Source organism: Centrocercus urophasianus, unplaced genomic scaffold, assembly GCF_019232065.1.
Source record: "Centrocercus urophasianus isolate 14NV4802_14NV808 unplaced genomic scaffold, USGS_Curo_1.0 seq_39, whole genome shotgun sequence".
In the NCBI taxonomy this organism is placed as follows: domain Eukaryota; kingdom Metazoa; phylum Chordata; class Aves; order Galliformes; family Phasianidae; genus Centrocercus; species Centrocercus urophasianus.
Genome location: NW_024884966.1, coordinates 1,160,494 through 1,180,052, shown reverse-complemented (window position 1 = coordinate 1,180,052; position 19,559 = coordinate 1,160,494). Strand labels below are relative to the sequence as shown.

The window sequence follows — 19,559 nt, the reverse complement described above, 5'->3', positions numbered from 1 at the left end:
AGGACACCATCTGGCCTAAGGGCACTTCAATACAATTGCCTGGCAACTATCACCAAATTGTGCATTTTAAGGCACATAAAGTTCATTAATTTTACTACTATTTTCTGGTGTTTTCCACCAGTCCTATGCATATCACTTCTTAACAGTGAGATGCCAAATAAGAGATCTTATAGCTGAATCAAAAATATATAGATTTAGGGGAAAGGCATTAGTAACAGTTAATATGTAATGCATTTTAAAACTGAGTACCATATTCAACATATTACATTAGGTATTTACTATTTTTTTTTTTTTTTAACATATGTAATATATTTTATTTGGCCAACAAAGTCAGAAGACATAACTGCCTACAGCTGTTGGAAGGCTGTGTCCTTGTTCTCACAAAGGAAAGATTTGGCACGGTATGGGTACCACGATCGAGGAACCAAGACGATTTAGCAGACATTAGAAACAGGACTATTAGCATAAGCTGGAGAAAGAAAATGGTTATTTCAAGAGTTGTTAGACTCGGAAATTGTCCATCAAGGGAAATTCTCAATTTCTAAAAATTTCAGGCCCTTATTCAGCAAAATATTTAAGTGCATACTTAATTTTAAGCACCTGTATGGTCCCATTGAAGTCCAAGGGACTAATCTGTGTTTAAAGCTAGCTGGTTGGTTAAGCAGCTTGCTGGATTGGGATATTTCAGTTTCCCTGTAAGAACACACCATACAGAATAATCCTGTGGTGACAGAATGAACTAGCTGATAGGAAGGGACGGATTAGCTGATTTGATGAGTGCTTCCAATCTCTAATTTTTCTGACAGTATAAAATTGTTCCTGAGCATAAATTACATACATATGTGGCACAGAGTTCCCCTTTATTTTAAAAGCACATGGTAGAGCTGTTTTCCATCTCAGCTTTTGCAGGACAGTCATGTTCTCAGAAATGACTATGACTTGATTTGCTTTTATTACCAGGATCCACTTGGTATATGTAACGCCTCATCCTGTCTTAAACTGCATTCAATTAAGCATTCTTGCTTTCAATGATGTTTCACACACACATGGGGAAGATAAAACCTGCTGGGCAACTCAAGTCAAGATTTTCACAATTTCCAGCACACATCTTTCATCAAGTGAAAAACTCCTGATAATTTACCCTTTTCTTACATCTGTAAAATGCTTTTCAGATAATATCCTGTGGTTACGCCTGTCTGAGAAATATTTTAGTTCTCGTTTGACTTCTTTCATTTTGTCACAGTGAAACAGGAACCATTTGATTTTGCATTGTGTGAATCCAGAGTCACCAATCAAGACGAGCCAAAGAAGGAGCTAAAGTTGTGAGGATGTTATTGCAGTTCTCACCTGGTGACTTACACACTTGTATCTATCTTACTGCATGTGTGCCTTCAGCTCCTAGGCTCAGTTTATGTTTTGGCTCACAGAGCCAAATTAGATGCATGTCTTGGTTTTAATTACTAGTTTTCTTGCTTGCCAAGGTCTGCCAGGTACTTGCTTTATCCTAAAGAAAGATGCAGTCCGATAAATGAAATAAATGAAACATTTAGAAGGCAAGATGATGCACATCACTTGCGCTGTACCAGCAACTACTGTGTATCTTACATCCTGGACCTCAGCTGTGACATTGATTTGTTAATTTCTCTGTGTGAAACACCAGCTGGAACAAATACTGCCCCCAAAGACAGACTGTCTCTCTTAAGTCACAAGTGGGTGGGAACTGACTGAAGTTTTGACATCTCTCTTAAGAATAATGGGAAGTAATTAATATGAAAGATGACTTTTACCAGCAGCAGTGTAAAAGCAAAGAAAAAGGACACCCAAATCTCAACGCTGTCTTTGCTACTGGTGGGACAATTTTCCCACGTACCAAATACAAAATGGTTTAAGTTAACTTACAGGAAATTCTGAGAAGAATATGTGTCAAACCCTGTTTCCTTAGCACTTAAGATACCTCTGCTGAAAAGCCTGTTGGCTTGACACTTGGCTGCTGGACCAATGGAAGGGACTTCACTCTGTGCATTTCATATATCACTCACTTGCTTATCCATGAGAGGGAGTGTGTGAATACTGTAAATAGTGTGTAAATACATATGTGTTAGCCTACCATGTAGCACAAACACTCAAAATGTTTGAACCAGAGCACTTCCCTATCAAATAAGTCTTCTTTGTCCATCACATGACATCTTTTACCTTGACAACATGGAGTTTGGGCAGAAGGTTGCAGTCAGCAAGGGTGAGGTCATCTCCATCCAGAAACTTGCGTTTGGACACCTTCTCTTCTTCAGTGCTGTTTGCATCAATCTCCTCTGGCAGAGGGGTTCTCAGATAGTCATCCAGCTTCTTCAGAGCCTTCACCAAACCTCTTTCAAGGGCTGTGCCAAAATGTAAAGAGTGAGTGGCCAGAAAGAATTTAGAAACATTCACTGTCAATGGCTATTAAACAAAAGCAATGTAACAAAATCAAAAATCAAAGCTACTCAAAACAGGCGAGATATTCAGGGACTGTTAAGATTCTTCTTACTTCAGGTTCATTTAGGTGCAGATTCTCATTCTGATATGTCTCAGATGGAGTGCCACAGTGGAGATAAGTCTTGGGCCTTCAACTGTGAAAGACCTTGTCCCACACTGCTGCTGGCTTCAAGGAACTGAAGATGTAAAATTCCGCTTAGATATGACGCAAAGCAAAGAGCAAAGTTTTTACTTGAAAACATCGACCTGGGGCACAGACTTTGCGTTCTTACACTTTACCTGCAGGTTAGTAGAAAAATGTGATTCCAACAATGTACTTATAGAAAACTGGATGACTGTGCACACATTTGCATGTTATTTGAACTGCAGAGCCTCCAGGGCAAGAAGGATCTTTTGCATCTCTGAAGGGGGACAAGCACGATGTGGTCCCGGCCCCTGACAAGTGCCTCACAGTGCTAAAGCAATATAAATAAGAAACAGCGAGAATTTACAATGTGAAAAAATAACAACATGACTCACGGGCTGCGGGCCAGAATTTCAGCTGGTGAAAATTACCTGCAGTGATTTATACCTGCTGCAGATCTGGCCTGGAGTCAGCGTTTAAGGCCTAATCCTGTAAGATCTTTTATCTCTGAGTAACTTATTGCCATTTAACTTCAGGGAGACTGCTCAGTGCGTCAGGTGACTCACGTGGCGTGGCACTACACTACAAAGCCTCGGGAGATAAATGCATTCATGGAGCACAGCTTGAGCTTCAACAGGCAGCAGCGATCATCCAGGACAGCTCTGGCACCTGCAGCTCTGCTGGCTCTGCTGTGCTGCTGGCAGGGAGGGATGGGCGGTGTGCACAGGGCCACGGAAAGAGCAGGAGCCGAGCTCCACGGAACGTGACTTCTCTGCAGCCCTGACATCCACTAAGCCTTGTGCCAGTGGTGGAGGACGGATTAAGCCACCTGATGCCTCGCTCCCTCTGAAGCCTCTTAGCCAAGCACCAGGGAACCGTAGCAGCTCTGTTGTGGCTGACTCTCAGACACAGTGGCAAATCCTGGCTTAATTGATTGACTGGAGGAGTGACTGCGATCCAACTGAAAACATCCCAGCAAACGGAGCGGGGAGGGAAAGAATTTTATTTCTGAAAGCAGAGCAACTAAAGCGACTGAAGTGCTGCCATCCATAAAACAAAAGCGTTGCCATCCCTTATTTAATCAATTTAAATTGAATTTTGACACTGACTTTCTGCTGTCAGATCCCGGCAGTGGTGCCTTTAATCATCTGCAGCTGTGCTCTGCCACACGGCTTCTGCCGAAGGGCGGTGATTTCCTGCTGCGCAATGCTACCCCACGTGGCAACGCTTGGAAGGTTAGCAATCTCTCCTTGGTTTGACCCATCACACCTGCTGAATGGAGAGCTCTCTGTCTCTCGGTCAGCCCCACGCTATATCCTCTTGCAACGAATTCATTTAGAGACAATGGAATCAAATTACTGTGATTTAATCCAATTTTGCCCATTTGGATTTTAGAAAATTGGCTTAACGCTGACTATTTTCCAGCATCCCATTTACCCAGTGAGACCTACAGCTCTTTGAGGGATCCGTGCAATGTTCCCGGTGGAAGCGCGACACGAGCTGCCCTGCGCCATCCCATGGCTCAGCTGCACGTGTTTACAAAGCCAGGAGCAGCAGGTGACACGCATTTATGTAAGTTTTTCTGGAACTTATTAGGGATGTGTTGTTTTCTTTTCTCACTGATACACCAAAGTGCGTCATGGTTGTCTCAAAAACAATGCCTGGAGTGGAGCCTGTGTGTGACAGTGGGAAAAACATCTATCTGAATTCATTTGGCGCTTGCATGCAACTGCTTTAGGCCAGAAATAAGCATATGTGCAGGGTTCAACATGTCTGAGACCTAACTCCAGGCTCTGTTGGGCCCATGGGATCCCAAGATCTCCCACTGAAGTCACTATAAGGTGGGACCACCTCAGACTCTGATCATCAGTTCAGACCCTGATTAATTAATACTCCTCCGGTACTGGTGAAGCTCCCAGAACAACTAGGAAAGAGAGGAGCAGTGAATAAGGGAGAGCTGTCTTTCTTCCAATTGGTCAGTGATGGAATTCTGAAAAGTCAAGAGAACGAACAACCTAAAATTATAATTTCATATAGAGCTTAGGTGTACAAGGCCTACATCTTTTAAAATCATGTTTAGAAAAATAAATAAGTGGGAGAAGAATTGTACTTTTAACAACGTTGTAGGGAGACAATTTTTATGGGAAGTGGAAGGCTGAGCTTCAAATGCCTTTTCGAGGTGATCAAACCAGGTCTCCCAGATAAAATCCCACCAGTGGAGCACAGAGTAATCTGTATGGCTTTCCTATTGGACTATTTCCCTTTTCATAAATAATTTTAGCAGATCACCACAGAAAGCTGAAACCATGGGTAAACACCTTAAAAAATTAGCTCTCATTTGCTCTCTTATCTGTTCAATGTTTAAGAAAATCCATTAACAGTAAAAAAAGTATGAGCAGAGACTGAGAAACAACATTCTTAGAAAAACCTACATCTCTGAAGGTTCTGGAACCCTTGCTGAGTGACCTGTTGTCTGGGTTCATATTGAGATCAAACCAAGCAGAAGAAGCTCTTCACAAAACTATGAATGGCTTGGGTTGGAGAGGACCTTAAAAGATCACGCAGTCCCACCCCCTGCCATGGGCTGGGTGCCCCCAGCTCAGGCTGCCCAGGGTCCATCCATGGCCTCAGGCACCTCCAGAAATGGGGCACCACAGCTCTGGGCATCAATGAGGCTCACCACCCTCTCAGTAAAAAATTTCTGTCTAATGTGTCCTAAATTTCTCCCTTGTATAGTTTTTTAGTCTAAAGCCATTCCATGCTGTCCTATCACTATCAGACTGTAAAACATCACTCCCCCTCCTGCTGATGAGCTCCTCATCACTGGAAGGCCGCAGTGAGGTCTCCCCACAGCCTTCCCTTCTCCAGGCTGAACACCCCCAGCTCCCTCAGCCTTTCTCCATACAGAGCTGCTCTCAGCACCCTCCTGGCCCCCCTCTGGCCCTGCTCCCACAGCCCCACATCCCTCCTGTGCTGGGAGCCCCAGGCCTGGATGCAGCACTGCAGCCTGACAAGGGGCAGAGCACAGGGGACAGCCCTCCCCGTTGTCCCCCCAACCTGATGCCACCCTCTGCTGATGCAGCCCAGGACAACAACAGCATTCTGAGCTGCAAGGTCACACTGCTGGCTCACGCTCAGCTTTTTTATCCATCAAGACCCCCAAGTCCTTCTCTGCAGTGCTGCTCTCTATGAGTTCTTCTCAGTCTGTACTTGCATCTGTGATTCTCAACCCCAGTCCCTTAGATTCTCTTGTGATCACTTTTAGAGCATCTCCAGGTCCCTCTGGATGACATCCCTCCCTTCTTTTGTGTCAGCTGCTCCACTGAATTTGGTGTCATCAAGGAAGTTGCTGAAAGTACACTCAATCCCACTGTCTATGTCACTGATAAAGATGTTGAAGACTACTGGTCCCAAGGCAGACTCCTTGGGGACACTGATCATCACCAGCCTCCACCTGGACATAGAGCCATTGACAGCAGCTCTCTGGCTACAAACATTCAATCAATTCTTTATCCACTGAACAGTCCATCTTTCAAATCCGTCTCTCTCCAATTTAGAGATAAAGATGTGGTGCAGGATCACACCCAAAGCCTTGCACAAGTCCACATAGATGACAGCGTCCTCCCTTTATCCACTGATGTCATCACTTCAACACAGAAGGCCATCAGACTGGTCAAGTACAGTCTCCTTGGTGAAGCCATGGTCTTGAAGCTGCAGTGAAGCTGTGCTGGCTGTCACAGATCACCACCTCGTATCACCTCTGAACCTCCCACAGCATGGCTATTTTGTGAAAATCTGGATGACTTGGCATGTTGCCTCTGTTGAGAACACAGGGAGCAGCAGGCTCTCACTGGGACATTGTGAATACCACACACAACAACAGACTGAAGGAAGACATTTAAAAAGATGCGACCTACTAAAAGGTGCAATTTTCCTTTTGCCAATATAGTACACATAATAAAGTTTGAAAGTTGCTACACAGCTATTGCCCTTTATAACTTATCCTCATGGTAACATCATTAAATAACAGGTTTGTTGATACGAGCAGGAGCTCAACTGCACGTCAGTCACTGGGATTAATCTTCCCTACAGTGTATAAATTAAATGAACTGTTTTGAATTAAACACACTGAGCTTCCTCTGTATCCAGAGGTATCTTCTCTACTGCACTTGGTTTGCATGACCTGAAGTCAGTTGTATGGAGAACTTTTCCTGAAGCATCTAATAGCCTCGCATTGTGCTGGTAATGTCAGGGTGGAGTATTCAGTATTACAACACCAAGTGGAACTATGCCTGAGAATGTTGCTCTGTGCTGCTTTTGAAATTTCCACCTCCAATTGCTTTCCCACCCTGCAGACTTGCAGTATGAACTTAGAGAACCCAAATGTGGCCCAGCCCTGTATGAGGACTGCTGTCATCAGGTTTTCAATGCAAGATCTGCAGAAGTCTGAACTCACACAAACTGTCCAGAGAAATCACTGAGCACAAATGCACCAGAACTATTTTGCCTCCCTCCATACTGATATATTTAATATAAAGATAACCTCAAATTCCAACAAGTTCTATCCATATATATTTAAAATCCATGGTGCAATCATCTCTCTCAGGCTTCACAGCTGTGTCCTGGGCTATTTAGGCAAAGACAACTTACATCAATCACAGCCTGTTGTGTCCCCCCACCAACAATGAACAAATAATATCAGTAAAAATAACTCACAAGTTCTTTGTGACATCCCTTCCCTACTCAAAACTATACCTTTATACAACTTTCCTTAAGAATTCTGAGTTAGAAGCCAAAAAAATAACACTTTCCAATCACAAAGCAACCACAGGACACTTAATGAATGTATTACCATCTGTCAATTGCATGGGGTGAGGCTCAGTTTAGCCAGTGTTACCTAATTCATAGTGACGCTCTGTTTTCAGCATAAGGTTACTTGATGTTGAACAATGAGATTAACAAATCGTGACATGCACAGAAATACAAATAATGTAACAAAAGCTAATGATCGGCAAAATGGTGCTCTCAGCTACGCTGACATAAAAGAGGAGTAACTCCACATTGTCAGCAAGCTATTCCATATTTACTCCAGTTCAACCAAGACAAGATTTTGGCTCTGTTATTCAACTCTTCAAGCAAAAACTTCCTTAAACTATTAGCCTGAGCCACTATTTCCCAGGGACAAAGAGAAATCATTCTGTCTTGAAACATTTATACCACAACAGAACAAAACATTGGAAAATGTAATGCATGGAGAGACCCTGCAAGTCAAGGGCCAGATTCTAAGATTCATTAGTAGGTATTTAGAGTGAAATTCTGGCCATACTGAAGTTATGCTGTTGACTTCAGTGGGGTTAGGATTTCTCCAGAAGCTTTTAAAGCCAAAATCAGTTCATCTGACCTCCTGCATAATACTGGCCATAAAACTCCCAGCATTGGAGGTCGTTTCCATCTGTTTCCTATGGGTCAAATAAGGCTGAAGCAAAGTGGAAAGTAACTAGAAAGTAGTAAAAGAAAAATGGTTTGGAAAAAGTAAAACTGATTCAGACTGTCCACACCCACAGCGTTTACAGAGGTCAGACAAGGACTCTTCTTCCCCTTCCTTGAACTCAAATATTTCCTTCCTTGTTTCACACTGGGATGAGCAGACACAGCAAAGCAAACAAAGCACATAAACACCAATCTCTGTGGCCTGAAAGAGACACCGGAAGGCAGACCGTTCCATCCTAAAATAGTACCCTAGGAAAAGCTGAACTACCAGAGGAGCCTCACTTTTTTTTGAGAAGACTCCTTAGAGACTAGGCAAACTGGCTACTCAGATCTTAAATACCTAAAGCAAGTTGAGATTCATCCTGTTCTATGTGTCTGAGTGGCACCATCTGCAGGATGAGGACTGTTCTTGATGTAAGAAGAGGTGCCCACCCAGAGGGTGGTGAGGCACTGGCACAGGCTGCCCAAGGAGGCTGTGGATGCCCCATCCCTGCAGGCATTCAAGGCCAGGCTGGATGTGGCTCTGGGCAGCCTGGGCTGCTGGTTGGCGACCTGCACACAGCAGGGGTTGGGACTGGAGGAGCGCTGTGGGCCTTTGATACTCAGGCCATGCTGGGATTCTATGCAAAGCATGGAGCGCATAATAAAAGCAATAGGAGTAATTGATTCCTTGGTCAAATTGTGTTTTAAAACTATTTAAGATAAAAGAGAACAAAAATGTTTACATCTTTAGAACTACCCTAAAGCAAAATAACATAAACTTTCCAAACAAACATATAAGAAAAGAAGTGTTTAGGTTACTTGGTTAAGTCACACTTAAGATACTCAACCGTTCAGGGCCATGATTTAGCAGAGGGCTGTTAGAATTAGGGTAGGATGGTTGGGCTGTGGTTGTGGTTGCACTCGATGATCTTGAAGGTCTTTTCCAACCTGACCTATTCTGTGATTCTGTGATTCTGTTTTCACACGACTTTTAAAATTTTGATAACCCTTGAAATTTGCCCATCATTCAGGACACCCCTGCTATTTTTTTCTCACGTCAACATTTTATCACAAAACATTTTTCCAAGCCAAAGGAAGATAGATACAGCCCTCTTCAAGCATGTGGCAAGAATCTAAAGTCACCAAAGTGCAGCAACACAATGGCTTTGGTGTACCAACTGAAACCACTGTCTGACCTCAGTATCACACACACAATTAGTAGGACCGCTCGTTTCTGAATCATCAAGCCCAGCAAGTTCAACCAACAGCAATCCATGCACAAAACCAAGCAACAGTTGCTACTGCTGCCCTAGACAGCTAACGGCTGCTTTCCCTTTTTACTGCTTTCTTCCATTGCCCTCCAGTAAGATTTATCCCATAACACACGCAAATGAACTTGGTGAAATATGCAATGAGGGAAGAGGGGGAACAGTACATAAATATTCGCAGTCTCACACAAACAATCTGAGATTTATTTCCACTTTAGAAAAACAAACCACCTTTCCTGATCACTTCCAGATTCACAGAGTTTGATATTATATGAGACCCAATACTGTTTTCTGGTAGAAGGAAACCAGCTAAGAAACTGCAATTTAAGGTAAGAAAATAATGTCATTCTAGTAGTCTGCCAGTCTGATTAAAGACCAAGGATCCATATTTTCACTCTGTTTTTCTACATCCTGCTCACTTTTTTAAGCAGGCTCAACAGAGTACCATAACTTTAATCTGAATAGATTAATCCTTCTCATGCAGCAGAGCTGTAACTGCAGTACGTGTTACTGCCCCTGTATTACATACTGACCCATTCGTGATTTTGATACAACCCTTGAGACCAGAGTGCTGCCTTGAATGCCTCTGCTCAGCCATTTAAAAGACAGGTGTCTTTTCTCTGCTGGTTGTATGGGCTTCTCCTGCTCAGAGACACTGAGCATCTCAGGAAGGCAGCTCCTTCTCACTGCCAGAGACCCCCAATGGAAGCTGGCTGCACACGTGCCCTTCCCACAGCATGAACTATAGGTGAAACCAAAAGGACAAGCTCAGGCTAGACACCTACCAGTCAGGAAGGTGAAGTCAGGAGAGATGAACCCCACCCTTTAAATATATCTCCACAGTTCACCTAAGTGATGTAGGGTAACATTCCCCCTTTTTTATTAGATACTCAGGCTTCACACCCCAAAGGTGTGAAAGTATATTGCCAATTGCAGCAGTGCAACATCCAACTTCCAGGCGTATTTCTGCCTTGTAAGATCCCCGGCTCTAAGGAGAGTCTGTATGGAGGGGCAAATGATGGTTAGTCCCTACAAAAAGAAGGGAGGTGTGGCTCCCATGCATCCAACCATTCAGATACCCAACTCCAAGCCAAAGGGAGTTCTGGAGTGAATCACCTCTGCTATTAAAGATTAATTAAAGATAAATTATTCAATATTCACTTGAACAGAGACCTGATTGTGCTTTCACAATAAAGGTAAATGCTTATGCAACAACACTGAAAAGCTGCAATCTGTCTGCTTTCACTGACTGAATGAATCTCTAGTTGTGTACACAGAGAATAACCAAACATAAATAAGCATATATTTTCAAGAAACATTGGTGCATATGCTCTGTGCATTTTCACAGAGAGAAAAGGAGTTGCTAAACCCCTCGAGCACTGCAGCCAGTTCTCAGAGGGACATACAGCAGTTAGATAACCAAAGCAATCTCAGCAGACACACTGAAAATCTATCAAGTTACTTACAAGGAGGACTCATCCTGTCTAACTTTGGCTATTTAAATGTTAGGTATCTAGTCCAACCTGGTTGTCCAAGGCTCCATTATAGATATTGATAAAAGATGGGCAACTCTAAGGGAAGTTCTTCCAGTTTCAGTTTGTACTTTAAGGTAAATAAAACTTTCCTTTGGAGGTAGATTTACGTACCTTTTCATAGATCAGAGAACAGGGCGAGAAAATTGAATGACCTATGTGCAACTTTTAGACAAACAGACTTAGGTGATATGTTCCCCTTCCCCTTCCCTTCCCTTCCCTTCCCTTCCCCACTGTTTACAAAAGCTCAGTCATGTGGATTGACCAAATAGAGCTTGGTCCCAAACTCTGGGATACTTTGACAGACCTGTCAAATTTCATCCCAGAGAGACTGAGCCAAAAACTTTGATAAGGTTTGATCGGTAAGGTTTCCTCCAGCCCAAGCCATTCTGGGATTCCTCAGGTAACTTTCCCTCACTCAAACACAATGATCCACAGGTCTGGGGTCACCTGGGTTTAGGAGATGCAAGTCCAATTCTTTTCTTCCCAAGATAATTCTACTTGACCTTCCATAAATGATTTAAATGCTCTGTCAACTTCCTACAGGCAAAATAGGGATGACAGATAGTTTACATTGGTAGAAGCAGTAATGTGCCAGCCATGGGCATTTGTTTCAGGTCAGAGGGAAATTGTCTGTTACAAAAAGAGGTATCCTATTTTGTGATATCATCTATCCAACTCCCAAATCAAACCTAGTGAAACAGGTGTATCTATAATGACTTTAAGAAGAAAATTAAACCATTCATAGCATCTAGAAAGTTTGTTTTGATTTGGTTCTAATTTCAGGCTAAATAACAATTTTCTTCCTTCCTTCTTTGTCTGTTTTTTAGTGGAGGCAAGAAATAAATGCAATACTTGTAACTTCATCACAAAGAGTGAAACTGAAACACCCTCAAATGCAGTTCTCTAAGAAGAAAACCCAGGTGTCAGAATGACACCAAATGCAAGGCTTATTTCCAACTCTCCTAGGAGCCACAGTGACCTGAGGGCAGGAAGCAACCGAATGTAAAACTAGTGGCCTACCAGTGCCCCAGCACTTTGCCTGCATTTCACAAATCATCGGAACTCTGCAGCAGCACACAGGTGACAGACGTCTTTTCTCTGTCCTTAGGGGCCTCATCTTGACCACTACTGCTCTAGTCTAGCGCAGATGTCCCTGACACAACCGCAGACAAACAGCAGCTGATTTGCATCAAAACCCTGAAAAAAAATGTAATAATAATAAAAAAAAATGAAAGCCCTGCACAATATTAAGCCGTACCATTGGAGTGTGAGATTAGCATTCCTGTATCTCCATTGCCAAGCTGCTACATGTTTACTCCGCGTGTACGGTTTTGTTTTATTTGCAAAGAACAAACTGATGATTTGGGGACTGACAAAGCAAAACAAACTGCATGCTTCTGCTTTGAAATAAGAGCAAAGTTAGCACACGGTGAGTGCCACTGGGCTCAGAGACAGTGCGGTGGGGACCCCTGGTGTTCTGTGCCTGAGCAAAGAGAAACAGTTAACACCAATTCATTCCAACGCTAGACATCATCACGGAAATGAAGTCAGCTTTTCAGACAACAGAATCATCCCAATTGCACTCTATTGACTTCAAGTTCTTCCACTTAAACGGCAAGTGAAGACATGGGAGGGAATTAAAAATCAAAAAAAAAAAAAAAAAAGAAGAAACAATGAGATTTACAAATGACCTAAGTTGTAATTGTTATCCACTGTTTCTCTGCCTTTGAGATTTTTGGTTTTAAGCCGCATCAAATGACTTAGGGATCATCGTAATTATGCCTTGACTTCAGCATTCTAATAGAAGCATCAGCCAAAAGGGTTATAATTATGTTTGGATGCATTAAAAAACCCAAGCAGTAGCAGGAAGGTCATACTTCCTCTGTTGCAATAGCCCTGATGTGACGATACATTAAGAACATTTCTCCCAGTTCTGGAGTCCCCTGTTAAAAAAGGCTTTGGAAATTCCCAAGAGAGAGGCCAAAGGAGAACAATAATGTCGTGCTCAAGGGCCGGGAAACAAGCCTCAGAATATCAGGCTTGAAAAGTTTATTTGTTCAGTTTATGGGAGAGAAGGCTAAGAGGCTCATGTGTGCAGCTCCTCACCTATGGATAAAACATCTGCAAGGTGTGAGGAGCAATTCAGCCTTGATGACAAAGGCATGGAGAGGTCCAAATGCTGGAAGCTGGACAAATTGCAGTTTCCACATTGCCAAAGCAATGGAGCGTTCAGAGAACAAACAAGGAGGGAGAGGGGCATGCTTGCTTCTTAGGATATTTATAAAGGGACCAGGAAAAGGTAAATTTTAATACAGTTCTGGCAGAACTGTCAGAAACTGAGCCAAGGGGGGATACAGCTGCAAGGACAGGTCGCAGCCCATGTGCTTTTCAATCCCCGGTATCGCCTCTGATGATTTGGAAAAGGAATGAGGTGCACTGCCAATACTACCCTCAACAACACAGAAAGTTTGCTGAGACAGTAACTGTAATTAAACCACATATCTCAAGACCTGACACGTTTGCAGAGATCACAATATCTCTTCCCACAACATAAAACAAATCGGTAGGGGCTTATCCATAGCTGTCCATAGCTTATCCATTGCTGTCTGGTCTTTCTCTGCTAGAACAGTTGGATTAGGCAGGCCAATGGCTTGAAGTAGTGCAGAAAGCACTGCTGACCAGATGCCTTCCTGAAATTTTCAGGGCATCTTGACTCAATGTTAACATGCAGTTTCTTTCAGTTTTGATTGGCTGTGTCAGTAAGGATCCTCCTTCTGCAGTGCAGAATACAGACCGGCTATTGCCATCAGCTGAGCCCCTCTCACTCAATACATTCCCTCCTTAGAGGGGCACTGGGCAGTAAAAGACATTTCAGTTTCTCCTGTTCTCTGCTTAAATGCAAAAGAACTCACCCTCTACAGGACTAAAAGAGTAACTTACCCTCTACAGGACTAAAACAGTAGCATATTTGCTGAATAAGTAAAGCTGACAGGGCTGTGCTTTGCACCCAAAGCTTCTTGCAGACTCAAGCTCTCTGAAATTTTGATATTTTTTTCTGCAATCAGCAAAATTGGGAGATTTAGAAAATAATTGTGTCTCTAATTCTCGTTGTCACCTTTTTCCCAGCACTGTTTTCAAGCTAACTGTCAATTATTTAAGATCCTCTCTAATAAAGAAAATTAGCAGCACTGGTTTTCAGTTATGTCTCATTCTTCTCTTCCCAATTATTTTATTAAGAACATTTGCATGGATAAAACAAAAAAATGTGTTTTGGGAAAAACAGATTCTGGACAAATGCTTTGCCCTTTGAAGTCTCTCTGTTTTGAAAATGGACTTCAGTGCAAATAAAGAGCCAGTCCCTGGGCTGTGCCATGGGATAGCTCACTCTACCAGTGCTAAATAGAAGAAGGGGACAGCCTTCTTGGGACAGTAGGACCCCTTGGGTGCTTAAATCAAAGAATCTTTTCAGGTGCCCGGGACATTCAAAGGCCACCTAGTTCAGCTGCCCTGCAGTTTGCTCATGTAAGATCCGGATGTTCCACTGAGTTAGGCCTTAACATCATCAGTCCTGACACGCGCTTAAGATGCACCAAGTGTGTTGCAACCAGTGGAGTTACCCACCCATGCGAAACAGCAGAGCAACAAAGTTAAAACCAAATCCTAAGTAATAATGTCATTTAGGCCTCCCATCCCAGCAGCAAGGCGCTTAATTCCTCCCAGGACTGCTGCTGCCAGCTTGCTCTAATCCACTTCCAGCTGTGCTACTGCTCCTGTGTGTGAGCGAGAGCTGGGCTGGGAAGCAGAACAAAGCATCCCAGGGAAGCCAGCAGCACTTGGAGGAGTCTTCAAACACACAGGGGAAATCGTTCCTTCTTCAAGGAGAGCGTCTGCCAACTTCTGTTCCCCTTGCAAGGATTTCAGCCTAGGCCTGGCCTGTGTGCGTAGGCCCTGGTTCAGCAAAGGCCTCAGACGGTGCCCTTGTTTGAGAGCATCGTTACAGTCACTGACTCGAGAGCATGGTGTCAACTGGTTTTTAGGGCTTTGCATATTCTGTCTATAAATATACATTTCTATTTTTTTTTCCTCCCCCCGTATGGCATGCTATGGTTCCAAAGCAACACTGGCTTGCAGACACAGACTTGTCAGAGTTATGACTGTGGGTGCATTGATGGTGAATATGCACTGTTCCTGGAGCAGCTGCACCTCAGCGTGCCGCGCAGGAGCACCACGTGCTGCCTTGGAGCTCCTGCAGTCTGACCACATCCGGACTTACAGAGAGCTTGCATGTTCTACTGATTTCAATTAGTATTTTTCACACTTCCATCAGCAAATCTTCGTGCCTTAATTAGCAAAATTAAGTTACAAGGCCTGAGAAGGAAAAAAAAAATAAAAAAAAAACCTAAACAATGGGAAAGTTCAGAAATTTCCCTAGTAAGGTACATACTTCTGAGGTTAAGACAATGGTTATCATCATTTTAGAAAAGAATTAATAGAATCATAGAATCACCAAGGTTGGAAAAGACCTAAAAGCTCATCCAGTCCAACCGTTCACCTATTCCCAATAGCTCCCACTAAACCATGTCCCTCAACACAGCATCCAGTCTTTCCTTGAACACCCCCAGGCTCGGTGACTCCACCACCTCCCTGGGCATCCATTCCAGTGCCTGACCACCCTTTCTGAAAAGTAATACTTCCTCATATCCAGCCTGAATCTCCCCTGCCGTTTTTCTCTCCAATGGCATACAATTCCAGCTCCTGGCTGTGGCAGGTCAGAAGATATCAGCCCTGAAACCTGTCCCTGGCACCAGGCAGAAGATGGATGGGTCTGGGCCTCCAGCCAGAAACATTCTGAGGGAGGTTTTCAAAAAGTTATTTCTCTGCAAACTTGTGCAAAATGCTGTTTCTGAGCATTTTAGAGCATTTTAGGTCTTTAATTATGGGGCAAAGTGGCGATGAAGCAACTGAGGGTGGACGATGAGTACAGCTCCCTGCTCTGCTTAACAAGTTCGCACACAGCTATCACCATTTTTTGAGTGAACCTTATATGTGTGTTTTTATAAATAGAGTGGAGAGCAGTTTTATTAACATATCATGAGTGAGTTATATGGGTCATCCCAAATGAGTGGCAATAAAATCTTTATATCATGCTCGACAACACGTATTTGGTGTTTTATGTGCCACAAATGTTGCAGAAAACCTATCTTACATATGTTCTAAGACTAGGTATTTTTTATATTAGGCCTGGTTTTGTAAAGCTGCCAGGCACTTCAGCTGCCATGAGCCCGACAGTACTCGGCTCTGAGGGAGCCATAAAGACTTGTTTAAAATGCTCTAAAATAGCTTTTTTGTGTTTCAAAATGCCACAGTTGAAGATCTGTCATCCCAAGACACTCCGCAGCTAGAAAGCCCATCACAAAGCAACTCCTTTTCTTCAAAATGATTTTTACAGCTATTTCTAGTCCTTCCTGGTTGCACGGCAGAGAAAACTTAATGTTATCTCAGTATGGGACAAATTATGGCTCATGCTGGGTTTGGACAGGTGTGGGGTTTTGTGGTGGAAAAGGGAAATTCTGCAACTAAAGAGGAAGAAGGAAAAAACTGAATGGCAATTTGATACACAGACACGACACGCATTTATACCTATATATTTCTGTGGCACCTTGGAAAACTATGCAAAAATCGTAAAGCATTAACATTGCTCCTGAATTAGAGTCCAATCCCGAATTCCTGTCAAAGGAAACTCCTCATCCATTCAGTGCATTCACACTGCTTTTTAACTTTGCTCCACTAAAGCCAACAGGAGCTGTGCCAAGAGCTTTGCTGAGCAGAGGGCGAAGCTTTTAGGCCCAGAAAGAGACGGGAGGATTTTAGGGTTGGGATAAGCTGTGTCATGGTTCCAGTCTGACCTCTCCCACTGAGCAAGAGGAAGCTTCGGGGAAAGCTGTTTTCTCCCCTCTGGATGTGGATGTTGAGTAGAGCAGTCTGTGCTCATTGGGATGACCGCAGCATCAAGGACCCATGAAACCACACCAAGGATCTGAGCACATCAGCTCCAATTCCACAAAGGACCTGCACCACAGATCTATTACTGCAGCATCCTTTATCCTACGTAGATTTTTTTAACCTGCTGTTTTCCTGCTAATTTCAGCATGGTTTCCAGGTACACCTCGATGGGTGCACGTACCCAGACTGTGGGCCTGGCTCTCTGCTCAGCAGGAGGAATCCTGTATAGTCAGAGCAGCTTCACAGTGGTGAAGACCAGCTTCAATCCCAGCCTGCCCATGGGTGCATACCTGCTGCACACACACAGATGCAGTGCATGGAGAGGTACTTCCCATCTCACGCGCCGAACCGCAGCGTGATGCGGCTACTGAAAGAGGTGAACAGCGTTTAATCACGTGTAAGTTAATGATTTAAATGCTCTTGATGTAAATCCAAACCAGACAAGCGGAGGCCTCTGGTCAGACGTTGGAAATTCCTGCGCGTGGGACCGTGCTGGTGGTCTCCAGGCCTCGTGCCTTCTGAAGAGCCCTACAGAGAAACCTCCTTCCATGCCGCTAATGAATGCGCCCACCCACACGGGGCTGGTGCCTCCTAAGAACTCCATTCAAGAACAACTTTTTAAACTCATAAATGAAATCAAAGGGCTCATTCTGCGAGCCAGAGAACTTAGGGTTTTAGGCGGAACGGTGAAGGGGTGGTGGCTATGGGCTGTCCCCTTGGTTTGCAGTACGCAGCAAAAGAAGTCACGAGCGGGTACTGAATTTGTACGCAGCATTCCGATCAATTGAAATGCATCCTCCTCCAATGAATAGATAAACTGTTACTGCTCTGGTTTTGATACAGAGCTGGAGTGCTTTGCTCAGCATCAACAAAAGGAACCAAAGTAAACTCCCAGGGCTCTGGTTTCCATCCTTGTGCCCAGTCAAGGTCTTTGAGATATTAAGCACAAAGCAACCCAAAACTCTCAGCTGAGTCCCACAAGCCTGAGCAACCTAAACCTGTGGATGAGGATCCAGGAGATCACCAAAGAGGACTGTCACTGCTTTGTTCCAAGGGCTCTTTGCGGCAGCCATGAGGTGCATAAGAACTTCTCAGTGTTCCAAGCAGCAAAGTCTGGTGCTGGGGTTGGAGGGCCGAATAACCCGGTTGTGCTATCTAAGCCAGATGTGGATCTATGCCTACGATGAGACCGTCGCTCCTTCAGAGAGGCCTGTTATAAAATTATCGAGTGACATGGGGGGTGGAAGGAATCAAGCCAGTTGTAATTGAAGTGACTTGAAATAATAAATGCACGCACTTTTTTTAAACACAGCTTGCCACATCCTGAGGATCTGGAATCAATTCATTCCCTTTCAAGAAGCTTAAAAGTGGTGGGACTTTGATATGGCATGAGCATGTTTGCTTCTGGGCTTACAGCCCTAGCCAGCCCGTTCCAAACCTTTCAACGTTTTTATATTATAAGGCAGAAATGTGAGCAAAACAAAGATGGAAAAAAAGCATCAGAAATTCAGGGAACTATTAAAACAGGGCAGCCTGGCTGCCAAATACCTTCAGTAAGTAAACGGAACGTGATCAATACCATATTGCCATGCAGACTTACCCAAGAAGGTTATCACCTGCTTCTGTGCCAGGTATGAAACATAATGGCATGTGGCTAATTAAGTACTTCACGAATCCAACAAAAAAAAAAAATGCACTGTTATTCTCATAATGCTGAAGAATTCTAAATAATTTTACCTCATCCAGAAAAAACACAAAACTTTCCATGAAAACATTGTCAAAATCAATAGATTACTCTGAATGCTTCTCTTTTGACAATAGTGCACTTGAAAGAGAAAAGCACCTGGTCAGAAGGAAAGCTATTTTGTCCAGGGGATGTCTCAGCTTTGACTGCAAAGCTTCTTGCTTTAAGTATTCATATACTTGCCAGCAGAGGGTATCACAATCTTAGAAACAAACGGATGTGTGAATCATTGTGTTTGCTCACTTACACGCCAGAATTCAAAAAACTAAACAAAGGTATTACAAATCTTGGGTTTTTTTCATAACATTTCTACTTTCAGGGGAAAAAAAGTCATTCCAGTACTTAAAGGATACAGACTCTACAGCCAGTGCCTCCTCACCACCCCACTGCCATAACTCAGCCAAGGGACAGTGCTACTTGGTGTCTGATCTGCTGCATGACTGCAGCTGTAAACCCTTCTAGGAGAAACACCATTTGGGGGGTATCTTGGATGTGCACTGGGCTGCCATTAACTCTCACATCCAGTGTTCTTCCACTGCATAAATCTCATTAATGATTCCAACCAGTTCACAACATTTTTCCACAATAGCTCATGTTACATAGACCTAATGACCTCTCCTAACCCAGTGTGCCATGAGGAACACAACTACAGCTAACACGAGTTCTCACAGCTAGAGATCGCTGGATGCTACAAATTCCCAGCCTGATATCCCACACTGGTGAATCCACCTCCCTGACCTCCAGGTTCACAGAATATCATTTAAACAACCTGACGCTTTGTGACTCAGGCAACTTGGTATCCAGCACCCTCCTACTCCCAAGCAAAAGCAACGACATTTACTTTGGATGCAATGATAAAGGTTCCCCATTCCGTTTTGGTTCTGTGAACAAGTGTTTTTCTGTTCTTGTACTTCGATCCTTTGCAACTGATGACCCGGATA

At 43.5% G+C, this 19,559-nt stretch overlaps 1 protein-coding gene across 2 annotated transcripts in view; it reads right to left on the bottom strand.

Annotated features, from left to right (window-relative positions):
- CLIC5 (chloride intracellular channel 5) overlaps positions 1-19,559 on the bottom strand; it is a 70,302-nt gene that overhangs the window by 8,765 nt on the left and 41,978 nt on the right. For both annotated transcript variants that reach the window (XM_042832593.1, XM_042832594.1), the window contains exon 5: positions 2,194-2,375. In XM_042832593.1, the coding sequence (XP_042688527.1) occupies positions 2,194-2,375 (182 nt within the window). The remainder of the gene's footprint in view (positions 1-2,193; positions 2,376-19,559) is intronic.